The 24897-nt window shown below is 36.7% G+C and overlaps 1 protein-coding gene and 1 non-coding gene across 2 annotated transcripts in view; both read left to right on the top strand.

The window, feature by feature from the left end:
* The window catches only part of LOC142455491 (disintegrin and metalloproteinase domain-containing protein 32-like), a 258099-nt gene extending 236933 nt beyond the window's left edge, over positions 1 to 21166 (top strand). Inside the window, exon 21 of the mRNA XM_075557223.1 lies at positions 21070 to 21166. Coding sequence (XP_075413338.1) covers positions 21070 to 21166 — 97 coding nt within the window. The remainder of the gene's footprint in view (positions 1 to 21069) is intronic.
* On the top strand, positions 8309 to 8431 carry LOC142455907 (small nucleolar RNA SNORA53). The gene has a single exon (XR_012786018.1). It is a non-coding gene; the product is annotated as a small nucleolar RNA SNORA53 (small nucleolar RNA).
* Positions 21167 to 24897: the final 3731 nt, after the last annotated feature.

Raw genomic sequence — 24897 nt, 5'->3', positions numbered from 1 at the left:
GCAGAGACCCCACTTTCATTTCAAATTTTAGTCATTTGCTATGCTCTTATCATTTCAGATAAAGGCTTTCCCATTTCATCAATCTTTTATAAAAAGCCAACTTCTGGTTTGGTTGATTACATCCCTATGGCTTTTATGTTTTCCATGTCATTTATTTGTGCTTGGAGTACATCTTATCATTTCATCTGATATTTGTACACTTGGTTTGCTGATTTTTAAAATATTTCTTTTAGTTGTGGAGTTCTCCATTCAATTCTAAGTAATTTTTAAAATTAATTTTAATATTATGAATTAGTGGGAGGTTCACATTTCAGACCACCAACTCTGCATTCAATTGTTAAAACCACTCATGTAAATTGCCCCTCCTCCGCATTATCCTCCCCCACTTTCTTGATGTCTCTTCTCCTTCTTATGGTCATCATCTTCCCTTTTATCCAAGTAAAAACGTTTCAATCCTGTATTATATTGCATCATCTCCCCTCCCTTAGATTCTCCTACTCGTAATCAATAATGTCTGTTCTTTTGGTGGTTGTTGTTAGATGCTGTCAAGGAAGCTATGACTCCCAGTGACACAATATACAACAGAACAAAACACTGCTCAGTCCTGCACCACGCTCACTATGGTTATTATGTTTGCAACCATTTTGTCAATTTATCTGGTTAGAGGTCCTTTTTTACATTGTCCTGCTACTTTACCGAACATGGTGCCTTTTTTAATCTCTCCTGATAATGTGTCCAGTGTATTAGATATGAAGTCTTGCCAGCCTTGCTTCTAAGGAGCATTCTGGTGGCACTCTTCTAAGGCAGAGTTACTCTACATGGCACTTAAGCTGCTCTTTGCCAGCACCACAACTCAACTGCATCAATTCTTCTTTAACTTCCTCATTGAGTGTCCAACTTTCACATGCATATGGGTCCGGCAAAAATCGAAAATACCATTGCTTAGGTCAGTCGCCCCTAGTCCTCAAAGTGACAGCTTTGCTCTTTGACGCTTAAGGAGACCATGTGCAGCACATTTACCCAATGCAATGTGTCATTTGATCTTTTGACTACAGTTTCATTGATCTTGCATCTGGATCTAAGCAAGATGAATCCTCAATTTTAATAATTTTTCCCCGTTCTGCATGAGGCTTTCTGTTGTTCTAGTGGAGAGCATGTTCGTTTCCTCTACACTAGGTTACAATACATATAGAGGACTGAAACCGCTGCTCATCAAGGATGCCAGTACTTACTCACATCCAGCAGGCAGAAGCGTGCCACCTGCACAGAAAGTTGCTTAAGCCTTCCTCCTGTCCCGACACAGTATTCTTCTTCATACAGTCCAGATGATCACATTCTCTGTTCAGCATATAGATTGAGTAGATATGGTGACAGAATACAACCCTGGCCCACACCTTTCCTGATTTAAAGTATGTACCTAGTAGTCCCTTGTTGAGTTCCCACACCCATTTCTTGGACCAAGTACAGGTTCCTCATAAGCACAGTGAAGTGTTCTAGAATCCCCATGCTTCACAATACTATTCATAGTTGGTTATGATTCATGCAATTTTCATAATCAGCAAAACAACATTTTCCTCTGATATTTTTTTATTTTAGTCAGGATCCATCTGATGTCAGTAGTGATTTCGCTTGAGCTTCATCAAAATTTTCCTTGTACATAATACCAATTATCAATGATATTGTTCAATAATTTCTGTATTCTGTGAGACCACCTTTCTTTGGAATAGGCATAAATAAGGATCTTTTCTAGTACAATTGGCTGGGTAGCTTTCTTCTAATATTTTTAGCATAGACTAGTGAGTTCCATTTTGGTGTTCAAGTCTTTGTCTTAATTTTTATCTGTAGAGTAGTTGTCTCATAATATATTTGTCCTTTTGTGAGTTTTGAAATGTAGTCAGCATAGTGACTTTGAGGTCTATCTATGTCATGAGGTGCTTAATGATTTTGTCAATGTGTTTTAGCCATCCACACTCTCCCACTGTGTGTACACATACCAAAGTTTCTTTATCCATTTTTCAATGGATGGGCACTTGGGCTGTTTGCAATTTCTTGCTGTTGTAACCAAACCTGTCATGAGTCAGGGAGTGCATATGTCTGTCAGTGTTAGTTTTAATTTTTTAGGGTATGTATCCCACAGAGGTATTGGTGGATCATCTGAAATTTTTATTCCCATTTGTTTCAAGTAGCGCCACATCACGTTCCACATGGTTATACATGTTTATAGATCCACCATTAGTGTAGTCTCTCTCCACTCTCTGAAGCAGTTTTCTCTTTAAAATTGGGCTGTCATTGTTTGTGTAATGTGATATCTCATCATGAGCATATTTTCATACTTTTTTAGTCATTTCAATGTCACTTCTGTTGGTGAATTTTCTGTTTATGCCCATTACCCACTTTATAATCGGGTCATTTTTTCTTTATTCCAATATTGCAGTGTTCTGTAGACTTTAGAGATTAGATTAGTCCCTTGTCCATTGTCTAGCTGCAAATGACAGTTTTCCCAGTCACGGAGTTTTCTTCTTTATCCTTTGAGGGAGCCCTTTGGACAGAGAATTAATGACAACTTCAGGCAGAAATAAGATCAATGTACAGGACAACAACCCCATGAAGGCAACATATTGAACACAGTATTCAGAACAACACATCACTATAGGAAGAATTAGGAAAACAATAAAACTACACACATGAAATAATGCCACACAGCAAAATGGTATCAACCAACCCACACATATCAGTAATGATAACAACTGTTAATGAATTAAATGCACCAGCAAAAGACAGAGTGGCAGACTGGATAAGAAAACAAGACATTAATACGCTGCATACAGGAAATAAACCTTAAACTCAAAGACAAGACTAGACTGAAAAATCAAAGGGGAAAAACTTACCAAGCTAATGGCAACCAAAAGAGCAGAGTGGCAATATGAATTTCTGACAAAATAGATTTTAAGGCAAGATCCAACATGAGGCAAAAAGTCATACATAACGATGAAAGAAACAGTAAACAAGAAAACATAACCATAATAAATGTGTGCAATCCAGTGAAAAACCCTCAAAATACATTGCTAAAACTCAGAAGTGAAGAGTGAAATTATTCCAATACAGCAATAATAGTAGGAGACTTCATGGCACCCCACACTCCAGGAAAGACAGATCATCAGGAAATAAACTTAATGAAAACAAAAGCAAAACACCAAACTCACTGCAGCATTTGTTCTTACTGGAATAGACACCTACTCTGGACATGGATTTGCCTCCATGCATGCAACGCTTCTGCCAAAACTACCATTGGTGGACTTACAGAATGCCTCATCCACCGGCATGGCATCACACATAGCATTGCTTCAGATCAAGGAAATCACTTCACAGCAAGTTCAGTGCAGCATTGCACCCATGGAATCCACTGGTCGTATCACATTCCTCATCATCCTGAAGCTGCTGGCTTGATAGAATGATGGAGTGGACTCCTAAAGACAAATTTACGGTGCTAGCTAGGTGGCAACAACTTGCAGGCTGGGGCAATATTCTCCAGGAATTTGTATATGCTCTAAACCAGCAGCCAATATATGGTGCTGTGTCTCTGATAGTCAGAATTCATGGGTCCAGGAACTCCTAGTGATTCACTTGCAGCATTTTTGCTTCCTGGTCCTGAAGGAAGGAACTCTCCCACCTGGAAACACAGCATAGATTCCACTGAACTGGCAGCTGAGACTATCCCCTGGCCACTTTGGCTTCTCATGCCTTTGGATCAACAGGTCAGGAAGGGTGTCACTGTACTGAGTGGTATGATTGATCCTGATATCCAAGGAGAAATTGGACTGATGATACATAATGGAGGTAAAGAAGAATATGTCTGAAATTCAGAAGATCCTGTAGGGCGACGACTATAGCCTGTGATTAAAGTAAATGGTAAGTTACAGAAACCTATTCTTGACAGGACTTCTAATGACCCAGAACCCTCTGGAATGAAGGGCTGGGTCATCCCACCAGACAAAAACCAACACAACCAGCTGAGGTGCTTGCCAAGGGCAAAGGTAATACAGAATGGGTAGTAGAAGAAGGTAGTTCTACCTATCAGTTACGATCACGTGATCAATTGCAAAAACAAGGTTTCTGATTGTCAGTTTATTTTCTTTATATGTGCTTATTGAATATCTTTCCTTTGTTCATGTATGATATATTAGATATAGTTGGACTCATTGTATTTTCATTTATATGTATGATAGATGTTTGATGCTAAGTAGAAGTGTGATTTCATTAATGTCTAGACATTATATATGGTTGAAGAATTGTGTACAGGTGCCAAGTTGGCAAGGGGTGGATTGTGATAGGTAGGTTTATTGTGCCAACCTGGCCAATGAACACATTTGGGATTAATTGAAGGGCGGAGAGATAACTGGCTCATTGAGCCTCCTATCTTGTCTCTTGCTCTTTGATGATGGGCCTTTTCCTCAGGGAGATCAACCTGCAACTGATGCTCTGTCACTGTGATTCTTACAGCACTGACCAGAGCTATGAAGAGATTTTATCTTGCAAATTGATTTGGTGTATGAAAACACCACTAAATCTTACATTTTAGCTTTGTTTATCCAAATTGTGCAAACCCTAAAAAGTGTCCAATATTTTCTAGTAGGCTTTTAGCAAAAGTAGGGTGGTTTCAGCAGCTTCCTGAGCAATGTGAACAGTTCACAGTTTAGTTGGTTGTTCAGTGTGTGTCTGGGAACTTTGACCTACTACTTCTGAGTGTTAGGGAAGAGCATCACTCAGCAATGTGAAAACACTTTTCTACCTAGATTCCAGGTTCATAACTCATTTTGTTTTCCCAGATGTTTTATGTTTGGAGCTGATTTCTAGAGCTCAAAGTCTGCCCATTCCATGAATTTTTTCTATTTCACATCTATCTTCCATTAGTTGCCATCTGCAGTTAGTCATTCAACTGTGTACACTGCTAATTTGAGGAAGCTGTGTGTGTGTGTGTGTGTGTGTGTGTGTGTGTATGTGTGTGTGTTGTAATGTTGAGGTCAGAACATTCGAATCTTGAGTTTTGTCATTTGTCAGCTCACATAGTTTGTCCCGCTATTTGTTGTTTTTGACAGCAATATACTCTGGAAGAAAGACTTAGGTTAATAGCACAATGTCAGGACATATGGACAACAGCTGCCTGGCCAGCTGACTTAAAGTGATCCCTATTTCTACCCACTTCAAATAGAGAGGTCCAAACTGACTGCTCACTCTATAGAACAATATCATTGATATCACACACGAGTAAAATTTTGCTGAAGATCATTCAAAAGAAATTGCAGCAGTACACTGACCAGGAATGGCTGGTTTAGCCTGAATCCAGGAGAGGATGCAGATCAAAGGATACCATTGCTGTTGTCAGGTGGACCTTGGTTCAAAGCAGAGGACACCAGAAAGACGTTTATTTTTGTTGTATTGAAAGGAAAAGGCACTCAACTCTTTGGGTCATAATAAACTATGGATAACCTTCAGAAGCATGGGAATACCAGAACACTTCATTATGCTCATTTGGAACTTGTAGATGGATCAAGAAGCAGTTGTGCAAACAGAAAAAGGGAAAAGTACATGGTTTAAAATTAGGGTTGTATCCTCTCACTTCACTTGTTTAATCTGTATGCTGAGCAAATAATCAGAGTCTTGTTTATATAAAGAAGAATGTGTCAACAAGATTGGAGGAATGCTTATTAACAATCTGGATATGCCTATGACACAACCTCGCATGCTGAAAGTAGGGAGAACTTGAAACACTTGCTAAGGAAGATCGTCCATTATTGCCGCCTTCAGAATGGATTACAACTCAATGTAAAAAAGACCAAAGTCCTTACAACTAGACCAATAGGTAACAACATGAAAAACGGAGAGAAGTTTGAAGTTGTCAAAATTTGTGTTTTGTTTGGATCCACAATCAATGCTTTTGGAAGTAGCAGTAAAGAAACCAAATGATGTATTATATTAGGTAAACCTGCTGCATAAGAACTCTCTAGAGTATTGAAAAGCAAGGCCATTACTTTGAGGACTGAGGTGCTACTGTTCCAAGCCATGGTATTTTCCATTGCCCCAAAGGCTTTTGAAAGCCGAACTTTGAATAAGGAAGACTGAAGAAGAATCAATGTGTTTGAACTGTGATGCTGGAGAAGAATATTGAAAGTACCACGGACTGCTACAAAGACTGGTCTGTCTTGGATGAAGTGCGGCCAGATTGCCCGTGAGAGGCAAGCATGGACAATCTTTATCTTACACACTTTGGACATATCAGAGGGAGAGACCAATCCCTGGAGAAGGACATCATGCTCGATAAAGTGGAGTGGCAGCAAACAAAAGAGAAAGGTCCTCAATGAGATGGACTGACACCATGGCTTCCGCAATGAGCTCAGACATAGGAACAATTGTGAGGATGGTGCAGGATCATGCAGTTTTTCATTCTGTTGTGCATAAGATCACAACAGACGCGATGGCCCCTAACAACACTCTTCATTAGAGATAAGATTATTTCCCCTACTTAGGCTTTATGCATGTTTACTGGAATTATAGCTGCCATCTGTTACAGGCACCAAAGAGAGTTTGATTAAGAACACCTTTAATGGTCTATCAGGAAAATTGTATGTTTTGTTATTTTCATCCAGAGCTAAAGTTTTGTTTAATATTGGCAAACCGTCCATTCTTTGGGGGCACACGATGTTAATACTGATGTTCTCTGGAACCATCTGAGGGTCATGGTACCAAGAAGAGGAGCAGGCCTCTTGCATAAAATCTGCTTCACTCTCATATGGTTGTGGTTATTAATTTGGGCCCCACTGTAGATCTTACAGCATGATATTTCCCATTTATTCAGGCTTCAGCTGGGCTGTATATTGAACTCTTGTCCTGGATATTGAACCTTTGTACTTTTTGGTCCTTTGGGGCATTGGGTGAGATTGTGGATTTATACCTACTCAACTGTTATTTTTCCCAAAGTCTCAAATATTATTTATTAAGATAAAATATGTGCAGCCCCAAAGATGCTGCCTATTACACCTGGAAACTTTAAAAATAAAAAGCACTGCTCCTATAATTCCTTTTTTGAGATCAACTTTTATTGTGAATTCGGCACTTCACAATCTATTTCTCCAAACGATAACTTGAAAATTCATCTACTCACTGACATGGAGTCAATCCCACCTCGTGGTATCTCGTAAGACAGGGAGAACCACCCCTGAGTGTCTGGTGACACTCTTTATGGGACTAGACAGTCACTCTTTCTCTTGAAAAATCATGTTGTCACTGGAAAAAATATCCTATGTCTCAAAAATGATTTCAAGGTTTTTCAAAATTAATTTTTAAAAGCCCCAATATTTGACAGTATTAATCCGATTGTATGAAAACTCTATATTTTAAAAACTCAACCAAAGCAAAAATGCGTATTTATTTTTTAATATTTATAATTTTTTATTTGCCTGACTAGTTTTTAATTTTGTATTTATGTTAGAGTTTAGGTTATAGAGTCAAAATATTTGATTGTGCTCTTTTTTTCTGATTAAGTATCCCAAAATGACAACGTTGGAGGAATTTTCAGTTGTTATGACACAATTGCTTGCAGTTAATCTAGGATTGACATATGATGACATCTACAAGTGTTACTGCTCAGGAAATACATGTATAATGAATCCAGAAGCAATGTAAGATGTTATTTTTATCAAATATATATCTTATTTCTGAAAAATATGTAGTCTTTGATATATATCTTGCAATATAATGTAGGTTCTTTTCTGAATATATTTTTATTTATAATTTACTAAACAGAATGAGTATATATTGCTGTAGAGAAATGTTCTTAATAGTTCTACATTTAATATTACATAAAATGTAGACATTGATTATGAATTTATGGAAGTTACTAGAATTGAGAGCTAGAATTAATTTGAAATGAGTGCATATCAGGATTGCTCTTTCCCAGGAGTTTTGTTCATCTCTTCTAATGGTTCAGAAGTATATTTAAAATGCTTTATATTGCTCCATTATGGAAAGAAAATGTCATTTAAAAGTAGACAAAAGAATAAAAAAAACCAGCCTACCCTAACTATAAAGTATACAGCAAAATAGAAGGAAGCATGTAGAAAGGAACTGTTTATGATAAACTGGACTGGATATGTTTCCCTGGAGAAGGATTCATTATTTTGACACTTGAAAGAGAACTTAATTGGTTGTTTAGACACCTTGTGGAAAATTTAGGGCTAGCAAGTAAATTGATCCCTTGATAAGAACTAGCTTAATGTACTCATCAAATTATCACCTAGATCAACATGCTTCCTTAGATCCACCTTTGTGGATGTTAATTTTGAACTGAGTTCTACTTGTAAGCTTTGTGTTTCTTGTACTTCCAGTCAAAAAAACATCCGGCAACTTTTTCGGTTGTATAGTCAAAGGTGCTTGAAAAAAAAATTATCACCTGGAAATAAAAGTTGGCTGAGGCTGTCCGTTTGTATTATAAAATTAAGTGGTTGTAGGTATAGTGGAGAAACGTGAATAAAGAGAGCCTTATAAAAATAAGTTCAAGCCAGAAGTAAATGGGAAAAGGCAGAAAAGAACTAACTCATGAGATGATAATACAGGCACTTGGATTTTACAATGAATCTAACAAAGCACATTTATGGAGTATGGAAATAGATTTATAGAGTATGGAAAGGAAAATAGTATCTTGTAATATGTATGAGAAAAAGCAAAATTATATTGCATATTTAGGAAATAATGAAGCTTGTCATATAATCTAAAATCACTGTGATGACTTTATTCCCTTTATTGAATGAGTATAATTTAATTTCAGACATTCCCGTGGGGTAAAGCTTTTTAGCAGTTGCAGCTTGGATGAATTTCAAAATAGAGTCAGACGGCCTGAATTTGCATGTCTTCAAAATCAAATAGCTTCGAAGGTGGCCATCCAAGGAAGACAAGGCCAGGCCGTGTGTGGTAATGGAATTCTGGAAGGAAGGGAACAATGTGACTGTGGCAAGCCACAGGTTAGTGACCCACATCTACACCGCAGGCAGGAGTTTGTTTCACAGTTCCCATGTGATATTTATTATGCATACGTTGTAGTTGCAGTGCCATGAGCCAGCTCTGACTTTCTGCAGCGTTATGCACAACATGACAAAGCATTTCCCAATCCTATTCCATTCTCACAATTACTCTTTTGTTTGAGACAATTATTATAATTATAGAAGCCACATATAATTTTATTTTATTTAACTTTAGATTCAATAGGAAAAGGTGGGTCTTTTGTAATGCACTATTTATTATACAAAGGTAAATTTTCTGCAACCATCGATTAATGACAGACACACGTGTAAACACGTTTTATTTGGATTAAACATCTGTTCTTCTGGGTAAAAGGTATATTACTACAGGTTCTATGATAGTTTGGTACTCAAAATCCAAATAAAAATAAAAAAATACAAATATTCATGCATTTTATACATGCTATCCAATCCACAACACAAAGAATGTAACCTCAGAGAAAATATATGTATTGTTCAGCAATCTTGTGATATCATTCTGTTAAATTTTGCTTACGCTTATTCATATTAAGGTGTATGTCAGAGGTGTGTCACCATTGGGAGTCACCCTCTTGAAGCTGAGTTATTTGTTTCTCTGTTTTTTTTTATAAATGTAACCCAGAGACATTGAGCCTATAGGGAAAGCAAACATTACAAGGGTTTTGTGGGGAGGGGGACTAGAGAGGGGTGGAACCATCCAGGCGGTGGTGTGGACATAGAGGGTTGGGGAAGATAAGAGGGAGATGCTGTCAGGAATTCCAAGAAGGAAAAGTATTTTTGGAGACTGATTATGGAAACAATTTTACAATTTTGTTTGGCGTGATTGAACTATGGAATTATGTGACATATGCATGAACTTTCAAGTTAGAGCAATTTAAAAAGAAGAAGAAGAAATGTAGATCCAGGAATGGGTTTTGGACTCGCACTAAATTCTAGCCCCCACTTAAGAACAATTACGTTTTACATCATGGCCCTGCTTGATACTTGCCCCCAGGAAGAAACAATAGAAGATAAGGGTGCTAGAGCAAAATGTGGTGCATAATTTAGCTGGTTCCCAGCTATCAGATAGAATAGGGTCTGGGGTCTTAAAGACTTGTCTCCAAACATGCAGCTATCGAATGGAGATGTCAACTAAGACCACATGGAAAGTACACCATCATTAGTCAACGAAGGGTTAGAATCCATATCATCAGAAGAAGGGATGAGGATTTGAGCCTAAATTGTGAGAATTCGATGTGTAGAAGGTAATGGATGCCAGTGGGAGCCCAAGATTCATTTGTGGAACCACATAGGAAATAAGCGTCCAGAGAACTCCCCCTATCTAACATGGAGGCACGGGAGGACAGTGCTCACTAAACAGTGCTTAGGAGAGAGTCTAGAAGATCAATGGCATAAATCTGGCTCGAGGAATTGAAACGTTGTCAGTAGACCCCCCCTATGATGCAGGCTGATTCTGATCTGGTTTCCAAAATTTTCTGCATTTTTGGTTTGTATTGTTTAGTTTGTTTGTTCATATTAGAGTGCATCTCAGAGGTGTTATGTTAATGGAAGCCACCCTCTTGAAGCTATGTTATATATTTTTCCATTTTTCAGTATATGAAACCCAGGATTGATGAACTTATAGGGACAACAAGTAAAATAAAGAGTTTAGGTGGGAAGAGAGGGGTACAGTGGTGGTGTGAGGTAAAAGGCAGGTGATGTCAAGGAGTCCATGTAGAACAGGAATGTTGGAAAACGGATCAATTTTTAAATTGTACAATTCTACTTGACATTATAGACTATTGAATGATGTTATATATGCATTAAATCCCAACTAATAAAAATAAAGAATGGGGAAGACCATCAAATGAACTGATCCAGAGGCTACAGCATGGGCTCAAACATAACAGCATTGTTAGATGGCGCGTGACCAGGACACGTTTTACATAGGCTCTCTATAAGTTGGAATCAACTCAAGGCATCCAAAAACAACAACGATTGAGATATATTAATATTTTCATATTCTCTTACCTAATAATTCAAGTCTAGAGAGTTTTTAGGTTGAATTCCTGAAGCTAAAATAATAATAAGATCAAACCTGTTCTTTGAAACATCATTTTCACAAATGAAATATTGTGCACGATTTAGAAAACTTTGTTATATCCATAAATTATTATATAATGCAAAATAATATTTCAGAATTCTTTATAATATAGAAAAATGATTATTATAAGTAATTAAAAAGGAATATGTGTTACATATATATCCTCAAAAAAACATAAATGGTCCTAAAAAATTTCCTTACATTTTTCACTGAGCTCATTAAATTTCCTGAAAATGTATTTGTATATTATTTTATTATCATCTTCTGAAACAGAAATTATATGGATTAAACCTCCTCTTAAAAATAAGTGCCAAGTAGAAACATTTCATGTGACCGTAATGCACATTGAAGACATACACCTATATTTGTTTTCCTTTTTCAGGTCAAAAGTTTAGCTAGAAATTATAGAATTCTTTGTTAAATAAAATTATCAAAATATTAATTACTTGTTTCTTGACATATTTTGCATTTAGGTCTCTAAAATATCACTGAGGAATTCTTTCCTCTTTGTTTTAAACCACTTCAAAATGGTAGTTTGACAATCTTGGAAGGACTTAATTTGTGTTCCTTTCAAATGTTCTTTGAGTTTTGAGACAAAAAGAAATCTGGTGGCCTACAGTGTGAATGGGGTAAGATTGCACAGCCAAATTCTCAAAGGGCAGCCCAGCTATCTTTAAAAGATGAACAACTGCAGTATTGGGATTGAGAAAAGACCTCAACTCAAACTTCCTGGAATTTTATCACAAATGAAGTTTTCAATTTTATTAAAACTTCATTCTAACACTCCCTCTGATCAATCCTGTTTCCATCAAGAAAATCTGTAAAGATTACCTGTTTGGAGTAATCAAAACAAACAAACAAAAAACCAATCGCCATAACTTTCTGAACTGATCTCTCTGCTTTGAAATGTAATGGCCCTGCACGTTCACTTGAAAGCTCTTGTGTTGATTCGACCTGTTTTTGTACATTTGAAGGGACGCTAAGGGAATTAATCAAGTCACACTTTGTAACCATCCACCAATCGCAGACATGTTTAAGCATGTTTTGTTTGGAATAAACTCTTGCATGTGAGGATTGGAGCAATCTTTGTTATTTACCATTGTACTTTGGTATATTTTTGAAATAAGTAAAATATATATTTGTCTTAAGAAGTCTTTAATTCTACTTGCTTTTAGACTTGTAAATTTTCAAAATGCTGCCAGGCTGAGACTTGTACTCTGATTGGCTTTGCAGAGTGTGGCAGTGGAGCATGCTGTGAAGAAAAGAGTTGCCTGGTAAGATTTCAAAATAGCAATTTTTGCAAATGAATATTTTATTCTCTCATGCATTTAAAAACATTTTGTTGCCATTGATGAGAATATACACAGCAAAATATTGTTCAGGCCAACAATTTGTACAGATGCAATTCTGTGACAGTTACATTCTTCTTGTGGAGCAGGAATTCTCACCCATCTCTTAGGTGCTGTACTACCCCTAATCACATAACGTCGCTGCTCTTTAAGGCTGCTGTCTAATATTTTGACTCGTCACTTTGAGTACAGACAGAAAGTCCTTAAAAAGCAAACGCCAATTCAGACATTAAAAAAAACCCCAAAACTAGTTAATCTAAACTTTGTGATTTAAAGAAGACTTCAAGAGGCACAGCTGCTTTAAGGTTGAAAGATTAGTTCAGGGCAATAGTTGTGGGGTTCTTCCATCCTCCATGACTCCAGAAAATTTGGAGATCTTGATTATTTTCAAATTCCAGGATACATTTCCCCCCTTTGAAGTGGATTCTTCTATAGACTCATTGAACCAAGTGTTCAGTAATGATAACTTGGCACTCTCCAATTCTGAGTTGTATGTCTAGTAGGGCAGTTGTTCGGGGAAGTAATAGCTATGTATTCCGAATCTACCTCTTAGGCCTTTTTATTGCGAACATTTCAAAGTTATACATGCACATATACTCTTATCAGATATATAGTTTCTGAAGATACTCTCCTAAAATTTTATTTATTTAAAAAAAATCTTCTGATGGACACGTTTTAAATTTTTATGCCATCCCATTTATTTTATCTTTTGATGTTTAAGATTCTGTTGTTATATTCTATAATCCATTGTTACATGGTAAGACCAGCAGCATTGAGTCTGTGTTTTCTTCCAAGAAATTCTGATTTTAGTTTTCACATTTAGTTTCCTAATCTGTGTTGGATTTGATTGAGTGTATGATGTGAATACACACGGTTTTTAGATTTATTACTGTATTTTTATTTTTCAAAAGATTCAAAGATTTTTCATTACATTCTTTTAAAATATCCTTTTTCTTTTTATTCCCTTCATAATAGCATATGAATATTTTATTCATTTTCTTAAAATATAATTTTTAGAGTGTATTATTTAAGTAGATATTTTTCTATGCTTTTCTATTGTTGCATCTGCTTCCAAAGTTACTAGTCTCTTCTGATGGCAAATGCTAGAAATGTGATTCTTATTAACTTTGTTCCAGAATTAGAGACTATCTTTAGGTGTCTTTCAATCTCTTTGTTAGCTCTGCCTTTCATATATGTTTCCATATTTACTAAATCACATGCACTTATTGCATCCAATGATTATTCCAAATGATGTGAGTGCTTTAATTTTTTTGTCATGCTTGAATATAACTATTCTTTGTCAAGTAAATTATGACCTAATTAAAATAAGTTGTCCAACACATACTTGTCATGCAATGTTGGAGTCAAACACACAAAAAACATGCAAAACACACAATAATATCTGTCATCTAGAAACTTGGGGACAATCAATGTAGAATAATCAGTGTTCTTGTAAAAATTTTTAATGTCATTTTATTGGAGGGCTCTTACAACTCTTACAACAATCCATATATCCATTGTGTTAAGCACATTTGTATATATGTTGCCATCATCCTTTTCAAAACATTTTCTTTCTACGTGAGCCCTTGATATCAGTGATAAATTATCATTATTTCAATATCTCACACCATCCGCTGTCTCCCTTTACCCATGTTTCTGTTGTTCGTTTCCCTGGTTGGAAGGGTGGGGGATTATATGTTGATCATTACAATTGGTTCCCTCTTTCTACCCCCATCTGCCCCTACCTTCCTGGTATCACTACTCCCATTATTGTTCCTGAGGGGCTTATCTGTCCTGGATTTCACGTGTCAAGAACTATTATCTGTACCAGTGTACATGTTCTGGTTTATCCAGATTTGTAACATAGACCTAGGGTCATTTTAGTGAGGGGAGGAATCCTTAAAAAAATAGAGGAATGGTGTATGTTTCATCAGTGCTACACTGCTCCCTGGCTTTCCTTGTCCCTTCCTTGTGACCCTTCTGTGAGGGAAAGTCCAAATGTATACAGATTGGCTTTGTGTCTCCACTCTGCCCCCCACCCCCCACTTTCGCATTGATATGATTGTTTGTTTTGGGTCTTCTGATGCCTGATACCTGATCCTGTGAACACCTCATGATCACACAGACTGGTGTGCTTCTTCCATGTGGGTTTTGTTGATTCCCAGCTAGATGACTGTTTGTTTATCTTCAATCCTGTAAGACCCCAGATGCTATATCTTTTGATAGCCAGACACTATCAGCTTTTTCCCCTCTCACATTTTCTTATGTCTGCAGTAATTATGTCAGGAAGGTGAGCATCACAGAATCCCAGGTTATTAGAATAAAATGTACTTACATTGAGGAAGTATTGAGTAGAGGCCCAATGTCTGTTTGTTACCTTAATGTGTACCATGTAAATATAGATACATAGACCTATATACCTATCATTATATATTAATGTAGCTGCATATGTATGTGTCTATACTTATACCTCTCTCTAGGCCCTTTGCCTCCTAGTTCTTTCCTCTATTTCTTTTTACTTTCCTCCTTTCCCACTTTCATGTTGAACCTTCATTCAGCTCTTTGTAGTTCCTCTCAGCTACATTGCATTTAATCAACCCCTACTAGGCATTCTATGCCCTCTTGCCATCAGTTTTAGGTCTCTTGTTGTTTTCTCATCCCTGGGTTTGTTGGCTCCTCACTTCCTTGCTCTCACTTCCCCCCTCTCATGTCCCCCTGGACCCATCAGTCCCATGTTTTTCCCCCCTAGGGATTGTTTATTTTGCCTAACTTATATAAGTAGACATGAAAAAAAGGCCTATAAATATTTTCAGGTCTGTCTGTTGACCTTCATGAATGTTTTGTCAACAACTCAATGCGCCACCTTTGTTCACATTAATTTTATTTTATATTGTGGCATTTTTTGACCTCAAGGTTTGCAGTAGTTACACAATATTATGATAAAAGAATTGAAGGGGTGGAGTCTAGCCTGTCAATCGGGTCACAGTCTGATTGAATCCTCCCTTGTGGGCATGGCTTTTTCATGAGGATTCTGGGAACTTCTTCCTCCCTGGAAGCAGGACACACACTCTCTCTGCTTCACATTCTTGTTGACAAGCCACATGGAGCTATCCTGATGGCAGCTACAGCTCTGGAACTGGAGAGGCCACATGGAGACCCACACCAGTGCCAAGACACTTTCACTGCCACTGGATCCACAAAACTTTCCACCCATGGGCCTGTGATATTCCTACCTTCGGCATCACTGCATGTGCTGCATGAATCTAAAGAGGACTTATGGACTTGATCAGGACTGGGCTGGGATGTTTTCTTAATATACAATTACTCTTTGATATAAAGTTCTTTCCTAAACATACATGAATGTCCCTGAATTCATTTCTCTAGTTAATCTGGTCTAACACAAGGTTCCAGGTGCCTGACATTCAATTCTTTCATTACAGTCTACGGTTATGGAAAAGGCTTCCTTCGGCAAGTCTATTGTCTTTCCTCTCTACCTAAACTATATTTATGAAAGTTGGTTTACAAATTAGGGATTTGGCACATTTTAAAATACAATATCAAGGTACATTGAAACAAGCCCCCGTGCAACGACGTGAAGGATAAGCTACATAGATATTCCTTCCTTTATTTTCTTGTTTTCCCCATTTAGCTGGTATATGTAATAATATTTGTATCTTGGCCAGGTGCTTCTTTTAGATGACTGACTAGTCAAGGAAAACAATTATCTAAGAATAATATGAGAATTAAGAAATCATTGCCCCAACTGCTTACCTATGGACATGATTACATTCCTAAAACCAAGTCATTATGAGAAAATCACCATTATGTAAAAATGGGGACCACATCAGATCACAAAATAGATTATTGCTCTGTCAGTAAATGACTGCCAAATGCCATGACTACATAATTGCCAAACCACTAAGAATCACGGGGCAGCCAAGTTCACACAAACCTTTAGCAGTCCCTATCAGGATGGCTCTTATCTTGTACTGTGGCATTAATTACTGCCCTGTGTTCACCATTAATGTGAAAAATGATATTTTGTTACTATTGTTATCAATGGAAGATGTTAGAAAATGAGTTAATTGACAAGTATGCAATAGATGCATTACGTCTTAGAAACACTCTAACGATTGACATCTGAGTTAGTGCAACATTGTAGGGGTGTTGCTAGGACCCAAGGGTTACGAGTTGAAAAGTAAATGTGCCTCACTTTGATCAGACAGTGTCCATGTACCTGGGAGAAACTGTTCAATATCACCCCCAAAATTTAGCTCATACAACTTTTATAAGAGTTTTTTATCTTTTAATTGTGATGAAATTTTCAAAAATCATTTTATTGGGGGCTCATCCAACTCTTATCACAATCCATACATCTATCCAGTGTGTCAAGCACATTTGTACATTTTTGTAGCAATTATTTAAATATGAACCATTTTTTCCTGTATTTCTGCAGGATTTCTTTCTTGTGATGTTGCCTAACTTAAAGTGCAGTGATAAAATCTCTTATTGTGGAGTTGTCTGTTTCATTTTAAAGTTTGCTTTATATATGTTTGTGCTGTTGCTTGAATGTGCACGTAATCGGTACAGTCACTCCTCCTCGCTTAATGGACCTTTACTTAAAATATAGCTTCTTTATGCCTTCCACACTGTGTTTGGCATTTCATCAGATATCAGTTACCCACTACCGCTCTTTTATTGTTGCTGCCATTTGCTTGATAGGCATTTAAATTTTTTTTCATTGTTAGCTTCTTTTTATATTTGTGTCCAAGTTGTGTCTCTTGTAAGTAGTATATTGATAGACCAGGGTTTCTTGTCCACTGGGCTACTGTCTGTATATGAGTATGAATTTAATCCATTTATATTTAATGTAATTATTGATAGTTAAGAATTCACTGATAACTTTTTATTATGGTTTCACGTATTAGTGCTGATTATTTACTTTTGTCTGATCATTTTGTATACCGAGTTTTTTTTCTGTACATATTTTCAATTGTATTTATTTTTTCCAAAGCATTTTATTAGGACATAATCCATACTGATACCATTCCAAACTTCAATCATATCAAGCAATGTTGTACAATGGCTACTACCATCAGTTTTAAAACATTTTCTTCCTTATTGGGCTCCTTGATGTCAGCTACCCTTTACCCACCCACCGGGCCACCTCTCTTGCCCTACCCACCAGGAAACCGTATCCTAGTTGTTGTCTCCAGAGATTCACCTGTCCTGAGTTTAATATTCCATATTGCATCTGGAGAAGTTCATGGGTACACTTGCCATTTGTGTTGCTGAAAAGTATTTGCTATGAACAATCGTTCATCTTGCAAAATTTTATTTTGTGGTCTCCAGCTTCATTTCTATCATTAAGTCCAGATATTCCAACTAGTGTTCTTCCCTCTTTGTTTCCAACTTTTGTATTCCAATTGTCAATAATTATAAATGCATGTTTGATCAATTTTAGCCTGAAGACACTGGTAGAATTCTTCAATTTTCCCATCACTAGCTTTTGTGGTTGGTGCATAATTTTTTTCTAAACCATTTTATTAGGAACTAATCCCAATCATGCCATTTTATAGTCCAATCATATCAAGCAGGGTTGTACAATCACTACCACAATCAGTTTCAAAATATTTTCTTCCTTTTTGCACTTCTTGATTATCAGCTCCCTCTTGTGCTCCCACCTCGCCTGCCATAATCTCCAGGAATTCTAGTGGTTGTCGCTATAGATTCACTTATCCTGGGTGGCATATACTGAAGGAAAAACACACAAGACGAAAGAATCCTCCCAACTATGTCAAAATACAACAGAGATAAATCTCTCCCTCTCTGTATAAATACATATAACACAGAAAATATTAAAATCCACATCAAGCCCAAAGCATCTTATCATAAGGGAGATAAAGTAACAAGGTTTTACTGTTCAAATCAGATTTATCATTTAAATGTACAATAGTCATATGGCTAGAGAGAAATCACCAGAGGCTTATTCCCTGTGTATGCTGTGCAAGTGAATTTGGAGTTTCCATTGTTATCCACATCCTTCTGCACATCGGAATCTAAAGATTTAACTCTGTTATGATTCCCTTGTCAGATTTTGATTATATAATTTACAATCCTTGGATCACAGATGTTAGTATGCTTCTTTTTAAAAAAAACATTTTATTAGGGGCTCATACAACTCTTATCACAATCCATACATATACATACATCAATTGTGTAAAGCACATCCATACATTCCCTGCCCCAATCACTTGCAAAGCATTTGCTCTCCACTTAAACCCTTTGCATCAGGTCCTCTTTTTTTCTCCCTCCTTCCCCACTCCCCCCTTCCTCATGAACCCTTGATAATTTATAAGATTACTATTTTGTCATATCTTTCCCTATCGTATGCCGAGTTTTTAAACTTACAATTTTTCTTTTCCCCAATTGTTGTTTTTTGTGTGTGTTTACTGAGTCTTTATGATTTTCTTCTTTTTCACTTTGTTTACTATGCTTATTAATTTCTACGTTTTTTACTTTGTCTGTAAGTGTTTTTCTCCTTGGTTTAAAAGTTTGCTTTGTCTTGATGTTTTTTTTTTTTAATTTCTCAACATTTGGAAGTTCCACAACTAAACTTTTTGTTTTGTGGTTCTTATTGTTTGTAGATTGATGCCTCTTCTTTCTTATTGTCAGTCCTACAGACTTATTTTTGAAAATATTTTAGCTGCGTGGTTTCCAAGTGATGCCATGTATCTTAATCTTGAGTGATACATAATGTCCATTCTTTTTCTGAATAACTCCCTTTAGTATTTCTTAGAATATTGGTCTGGTTTTCACACATTCTCTTAATTTCTGTTTAGGCATCATCTTATGTTATAATTATATTTGACAGATATTATTTTGGATAGATAATTTTTAGCTAGGCAACAATTTATTCATTCAGGATTTATATATGCCAACCTGTTGTTCTGCCAGCATGGCTTCTGCCAATATGACAAGCTTAATCATTTTTAGTAAGTATATCTGGCTAGCATTTTACTTAAGAGATTCTCGGTATTCTTTTTTAGTCTTTTTGGAAAAAATGATTATGATATGTCTTGGTGACTTTCTTTGCAGATTATTTGAATTGCATTTCCTTGAGATTCTTGCCTCTTTCCTAGGCAGGCGCGTTTGCTTCTCAGGTCAGCAAATCTTCCCCGAGCTTCTCTCGGTGACTCTTGTTTGCTTGCCACCTTTTTGTTTCTTAGTTTTGTTCCTTCCTGCTTTGGAATTTTGATCATTTGTAATGTGTTCATCCAGATAATACCCCACAAAATTCTTAATGTTACAGCAGTTTAACTCTTTAATTCCAGTACCAATCTTCTTGATCTGTACTTGCTCCTTTGTAGTTCTTAATTGTCTATTTATTTTGTCAATTTATTCTTCTATTGTTTTGCTGAATTCCTAGAGCTCTCGCAATATATCTGGGTAGTGGGGTGGGCATTGGACTTTGGTTGATAGGTGTGCAGCAGTGAGAATTCCTTAGATATCCCGCCCTGGATTTGGTAATAAATTGGATTGTAATTACATGTCTTTGGTCACTGGTCATATACAGCAGACTGGTAGGTTGCTGCCCATTGTCTTTCATCAATGAGTTGGTGCTGGTGGGTGGTGGCGCTTACTCAATGGTGTAGCTTGTATCTGGCTGCCAATTGATGAGGAAAGAAAAAAAGAGGCAAGGAAAGGAGACAAGAAAGCATGGCCAGATGATAGAAATTATGAGAAAAATGATAAAAACAAAAAGGGAATAAATTGGATAGTAGTTATATTATTCAAATGTAATAATAAATTATAAAAGTCCATATGGTGTTCCATGTAGGCATGTGGATATTATCCTGTCACCTACAACATTTTACTTCAGGACAGATCTTTAAATGTTCCTTTTGATGGTGAATATGATGCAATTCCTCAGAAAGTTGTCATAGCATAGATGACAATATGATTGCCTGATTCAAAGTGGTCAATATCAGTTCACTTAACTCACTAATGTCTTGGGTATGGATATTTATATTTTACTTAATATTTTCTAACTTGCAATTTTCTCAATTGATACTTTGTATACCCTCTGTTTTGATGATTAATGGATACTTAGAGTTGTTTTGTCTCATCTTCAGTCATGCCACATCAGCACAATGAAGACACTCCCCCACCCCAAGTTTTACCCCATGCATGTCATCAGTATAGATTGCAGAGGCACCTACTTCTCAGTGCTATTTTGCCTTGTAAACTGGGGTTCTCATCTTCTATCTTTGTATTAGACTTCATTCTTCTCTTATTCATTAGGGTTCTACTGTCCGAGAGTTCTGCAGTAGAATACCAGGCCCTTATTTTTTAATTGTCTTTGTCTGGAAGCTCTGCTGAGAGTGATTCACGTGCAGAAAACATACTGGAGTAGGGCATGCCAGTGACACCACTTGGAGCCTAACAGCTGTGCACCAACACAAGCTCCTGGGCAGACAGACAGGAGACATATATACAAATGTAATGTGTCTATTTAAATTAAAATTTTAAACTTTGGTTCAGCACTTAAAATAGTATTTTTGGTTTTGTTTTACTTCTCCCACAGGTCTCTGAACATGGAAAAGTGTGTAGGAAAAGCCGTGATCCGTGTGACTTTACAGAATATTGTACGGGAACATCTGAATTCTGTGTCCCCGATGTGAAATCTGCTGATTTAGAGCCGTGTGATAATTATACTGCCTTTTGCTTTGAAGGGAGGTGCCAAAGTATGGACAGCCAGTGTGTGGAGATGTTTGGAAAATGTAATGCTTTGATCATTTTCTCTGGAGTTTATTTGCATATCTATTTTAAGCTATACATTTTATTTATCAATTCATTCCAAATATAAAAGAAAAAAAATCTAACAACCATTATTCCTCAATTTTCAAAAGGACTGTCCATTTTATGCCTTGGACTGTCTGCTAATTCAGATGCACTTTCTTTTCTCATTTTAAAAATATTCTGGTGCCATTGACTATATTCTTTAAGTTCTGCAACCATTCTATGTCTCCTCTCCAGGTTATTCCAGCAGAGTTACTATATATCTTTTTCCTTATAAGAAAAGAGCCCTCGTTATTCCATCCTTGACAATCACTAATACCTTTTGTTTATTGCATCCTTTCTCATTTCATGTGAGTTATAGCCTACCTTGATGTATTAAACATCGATGAGAGAACACTGATGGACTGTGATATGACACCAAGCACACACAGGTAGAAAATAAAAAGACAGGAAAGAAAGAAATGATCAAAGTGGATATCAGAGTAAACTTTGGAACGTGTTCTTAATCATACACGAACGAAATGGAAGAAATAATAACATCAGGGAACTGAACAGAACATTTGAATGGGTAGCCCGAGAAGACAATGCATTATAATGAAATGTGAAACAACTAGAGTCACAAAACCAAAAAAGGAAGGACACGTCAGCATATCTTACACTGAAATAATTGAAGATCAAGTTTTATGTCTAGAGTTGAAATGCTGAAAAGAATCTCCAAGCAAAAGATTGAGCATTTCAGGAGACATCAAAAGAAGCTCTAAAGAACACAGAGTCTCTGTGGCAAAAAGAACTAGCGGGCATCAAGCAGCGCATGAGGCCAACTTGTGGGCAAGAATCAATGGTATTGAAGGAGGAAGTCCAAGCACCTGAAGGTATTTGCCTAAAGTAAACTTCAGGAATTCCTGGAATATCAACTGAAACGATTCAACAAGCTGATACTGCCCTAGTAGCACTCACTCATCTATAAAGCAAAATTTGGAAGACAGCTACCCGGCTAACTGGCTGGGAGAGATCCATAATTGTACCCATCCCAAAGAAAGGTGATCCCACAGAAAGTGAAAGTTATTAGAACAACATCATTGATATCATATGTAAGTACAATTTTGCTGAAGATCAATTTGCATCAGTCCATTGACAGGGGGCTGCGAGAAATTCATGCTGGATTCAGAAGAGGACGTGGAACAAGGGGTATTGTTGGTGTCAAATGGATCTTGGCTGAAAGCGGAGAATAGGAGAAAGATGTGCTTTATTGACTGTGCGCAGGCAATATGCATGTGACACACCTTGGTTGCTGAAAGTCAGAAGCACTTGCTGATGAAGATCAAGGATTGCATCCTTCAATATGGATTATAACAGAATGTAAATAAAAGAAAGATAATTGCAACTGGTAACATCACGGTAAAATAAGGACAGATTGATGGTGTCAAGGATTTCGTCTTGCTTGGATCTAGAATCAATGTCCAGTGGTAGCAGCAGTCAAGAGATCAAACAGCACATTGTATTGGGTAAATCTGCTGCACAAGCCCTCTCTACAGTTTTGAAAACAAGGATGTTACCTTGACGTGTGTAAGAGGCACCTGACCCAAGCCACGATATTTTCACTTGCCTCATGCGCAAATGTGTTAGGCTTGGATCTTTAGAGAAGCAAAACCAGTCATGCTTGTTGTATATGTATGTATTTAGAAAGAGATCGATATCAAGAAATGGCTTACATAGTTGTAGAAGTAAGCCCAGTCCAGTTCATGTCAGGCTTCTCTTGACTCATAGAGACAGGAAAACTGACACAAAGGAATCAGGATGATTAAGCAGGAGCCCACAGGCTGGTCAAGGCATAGGTAAATGGATTCAAGGTCAATGGAATGAGCCCAAGGTTGGCAGTGTACTAAGGCTCATGGGATCAGGAGGCAACACCACAGATGGTTGCTCCCTCCTCCTATGCTAATTGAGGCACAGTTCACAATAGCAATAAGATAGAGACAGCCCAAATGGCCATCAATAGGAGAATGGATTAAGAAACTTCTGGTACATACACCCAGTGAAATACGACACATACCTGAAAAAAAGTCCTGAAACCATGGAACATCTCATGATAGGGATGGACCTGGAAACTGAGTGAAATTAGTCAATCACAAGATAGTTTTTTTAACAACTTTGATGACACTTGTTTAGTTTTATTAAATTTTACCACTCAAATATGCATAGAATGGAATCTTATTTTAATTTCTATCTAAAATACAGTCAATTAATATGGCCCCACTGGCCGTAATTCTTTATGTGATATAATTCTTGACTTTATCCCTATGATTATAGTTCTGCTTTACTGCTCTACTGGACACGATTAAGGTGGGGTTACATCCCAATGAAAGTAGATGATGTGAATCAACACACACCTTTTGTTTGCTTGGGGATGTCTTTAAAGCCTTCTAGGGACTGTAACATACACAGGGGAAATATGAGTTGTCACAGACTTGAGAGCAAACAACAACATACAGCTCTTTCCATTTTTCTTCCTGGTTAAATTCATATAAATGTTATACTGTTAAATCCCGTAATAAATGGTAATGCTTCCTTTTTCTTCACTTTTGCTCATGCATAAAAACCAGCCTGATTTTTGTGGTTTCCCCTGGACCATCCCAATTTGCTGACTTCATTTATTAGTTGTAAAAACTTGATTATGGATTCGTGGAGTCTCCTTATGTATAACATGTTGTCACCTTTCTCTTATTTATGTACTGTTTTGCATTGTTTGTTTTCTTCTGGTAGCTTTAAGGGATAGTTTGTTGCTCAAGTTGTTGAATCAAGCTACTTATTTTTGGATCTTTCTTATTTCAGCTATTTATTGCTATAAATTTACCTTTCCTGCATCCCATGAGAGTTAGTGGGGTTTGTTTTTAAATGAATTATTCTGAAATCAGTAATCCATTCTATAGAATGATTGAAAAGTGTTGATTTCATTCAAACCAAATTTGAAAATATAGCAACATTGGAAACTTGATAGGAGGTCACTTTTGATTATGCTAAGTGGCAAAAGAGACAGTAAGTCGAGGATAGAAAGAATGGCATTATTTGTCGATTTTTGAGCAATGAGGGAAAAGGGAGTGGATATTAGCATGGTTGATAGGAAAGCACCTGGCTGACTCCTCAGTAAATTCTGTACTGTGACACAAATGTCCCTCTTCTCAAAGGGGACACATTAGTAAGTGTTTTTCCTTTTTGTTTGTCCGGAAGTTTTCCCACAGGACTTGATAATGGGTAACATTGACTGGACTCATAACACAAGTCTCTGTTAATTTATCATCACTTATCATTTAACCTTTACATTTTGATTAAGATAAGTAATTTGGACTTTGATTACATTTTTCAGTTGCAAAGGGTGCTGATTATTTATGCATACAAGAGGTGAATTCTCATACGGATGACTTTGGAAGCTGTCAAGGAGCAGTTTGTAATTACAGGTCTGTATCTAGAAAATTATATATTTTTCAAATATTTGTGACTGTGTATGCTCAGAATGAATGATTAATTAAAATAAGAGACAAGCCTAGTATATAAAGATTAGTTTATATGTTCTATTTCTTAAGGTTGTTCTGAAATAACAAATGGATACTTTTTT

The sequence above is a fragment of the Tenrec ecaudatus genome, chromosome 8, assembly GCF_050624435.1.
Source record: "Tenrec ecaudatus isolate mTenEca1 chromosome 8, mTenEca1.hap1, whole genome shotgun sequence".
In the NCBI taxonomy this organism is placed as follows: Eukaryota; Metazoa; Chordata; class Mammalia; order Afrosoricida; family Tenrecidae; genus Tenrec; species Tenrec ecaudatus.
This window is presented reverse-complemented; position numbering and strand designations above follow the sequence as displayed.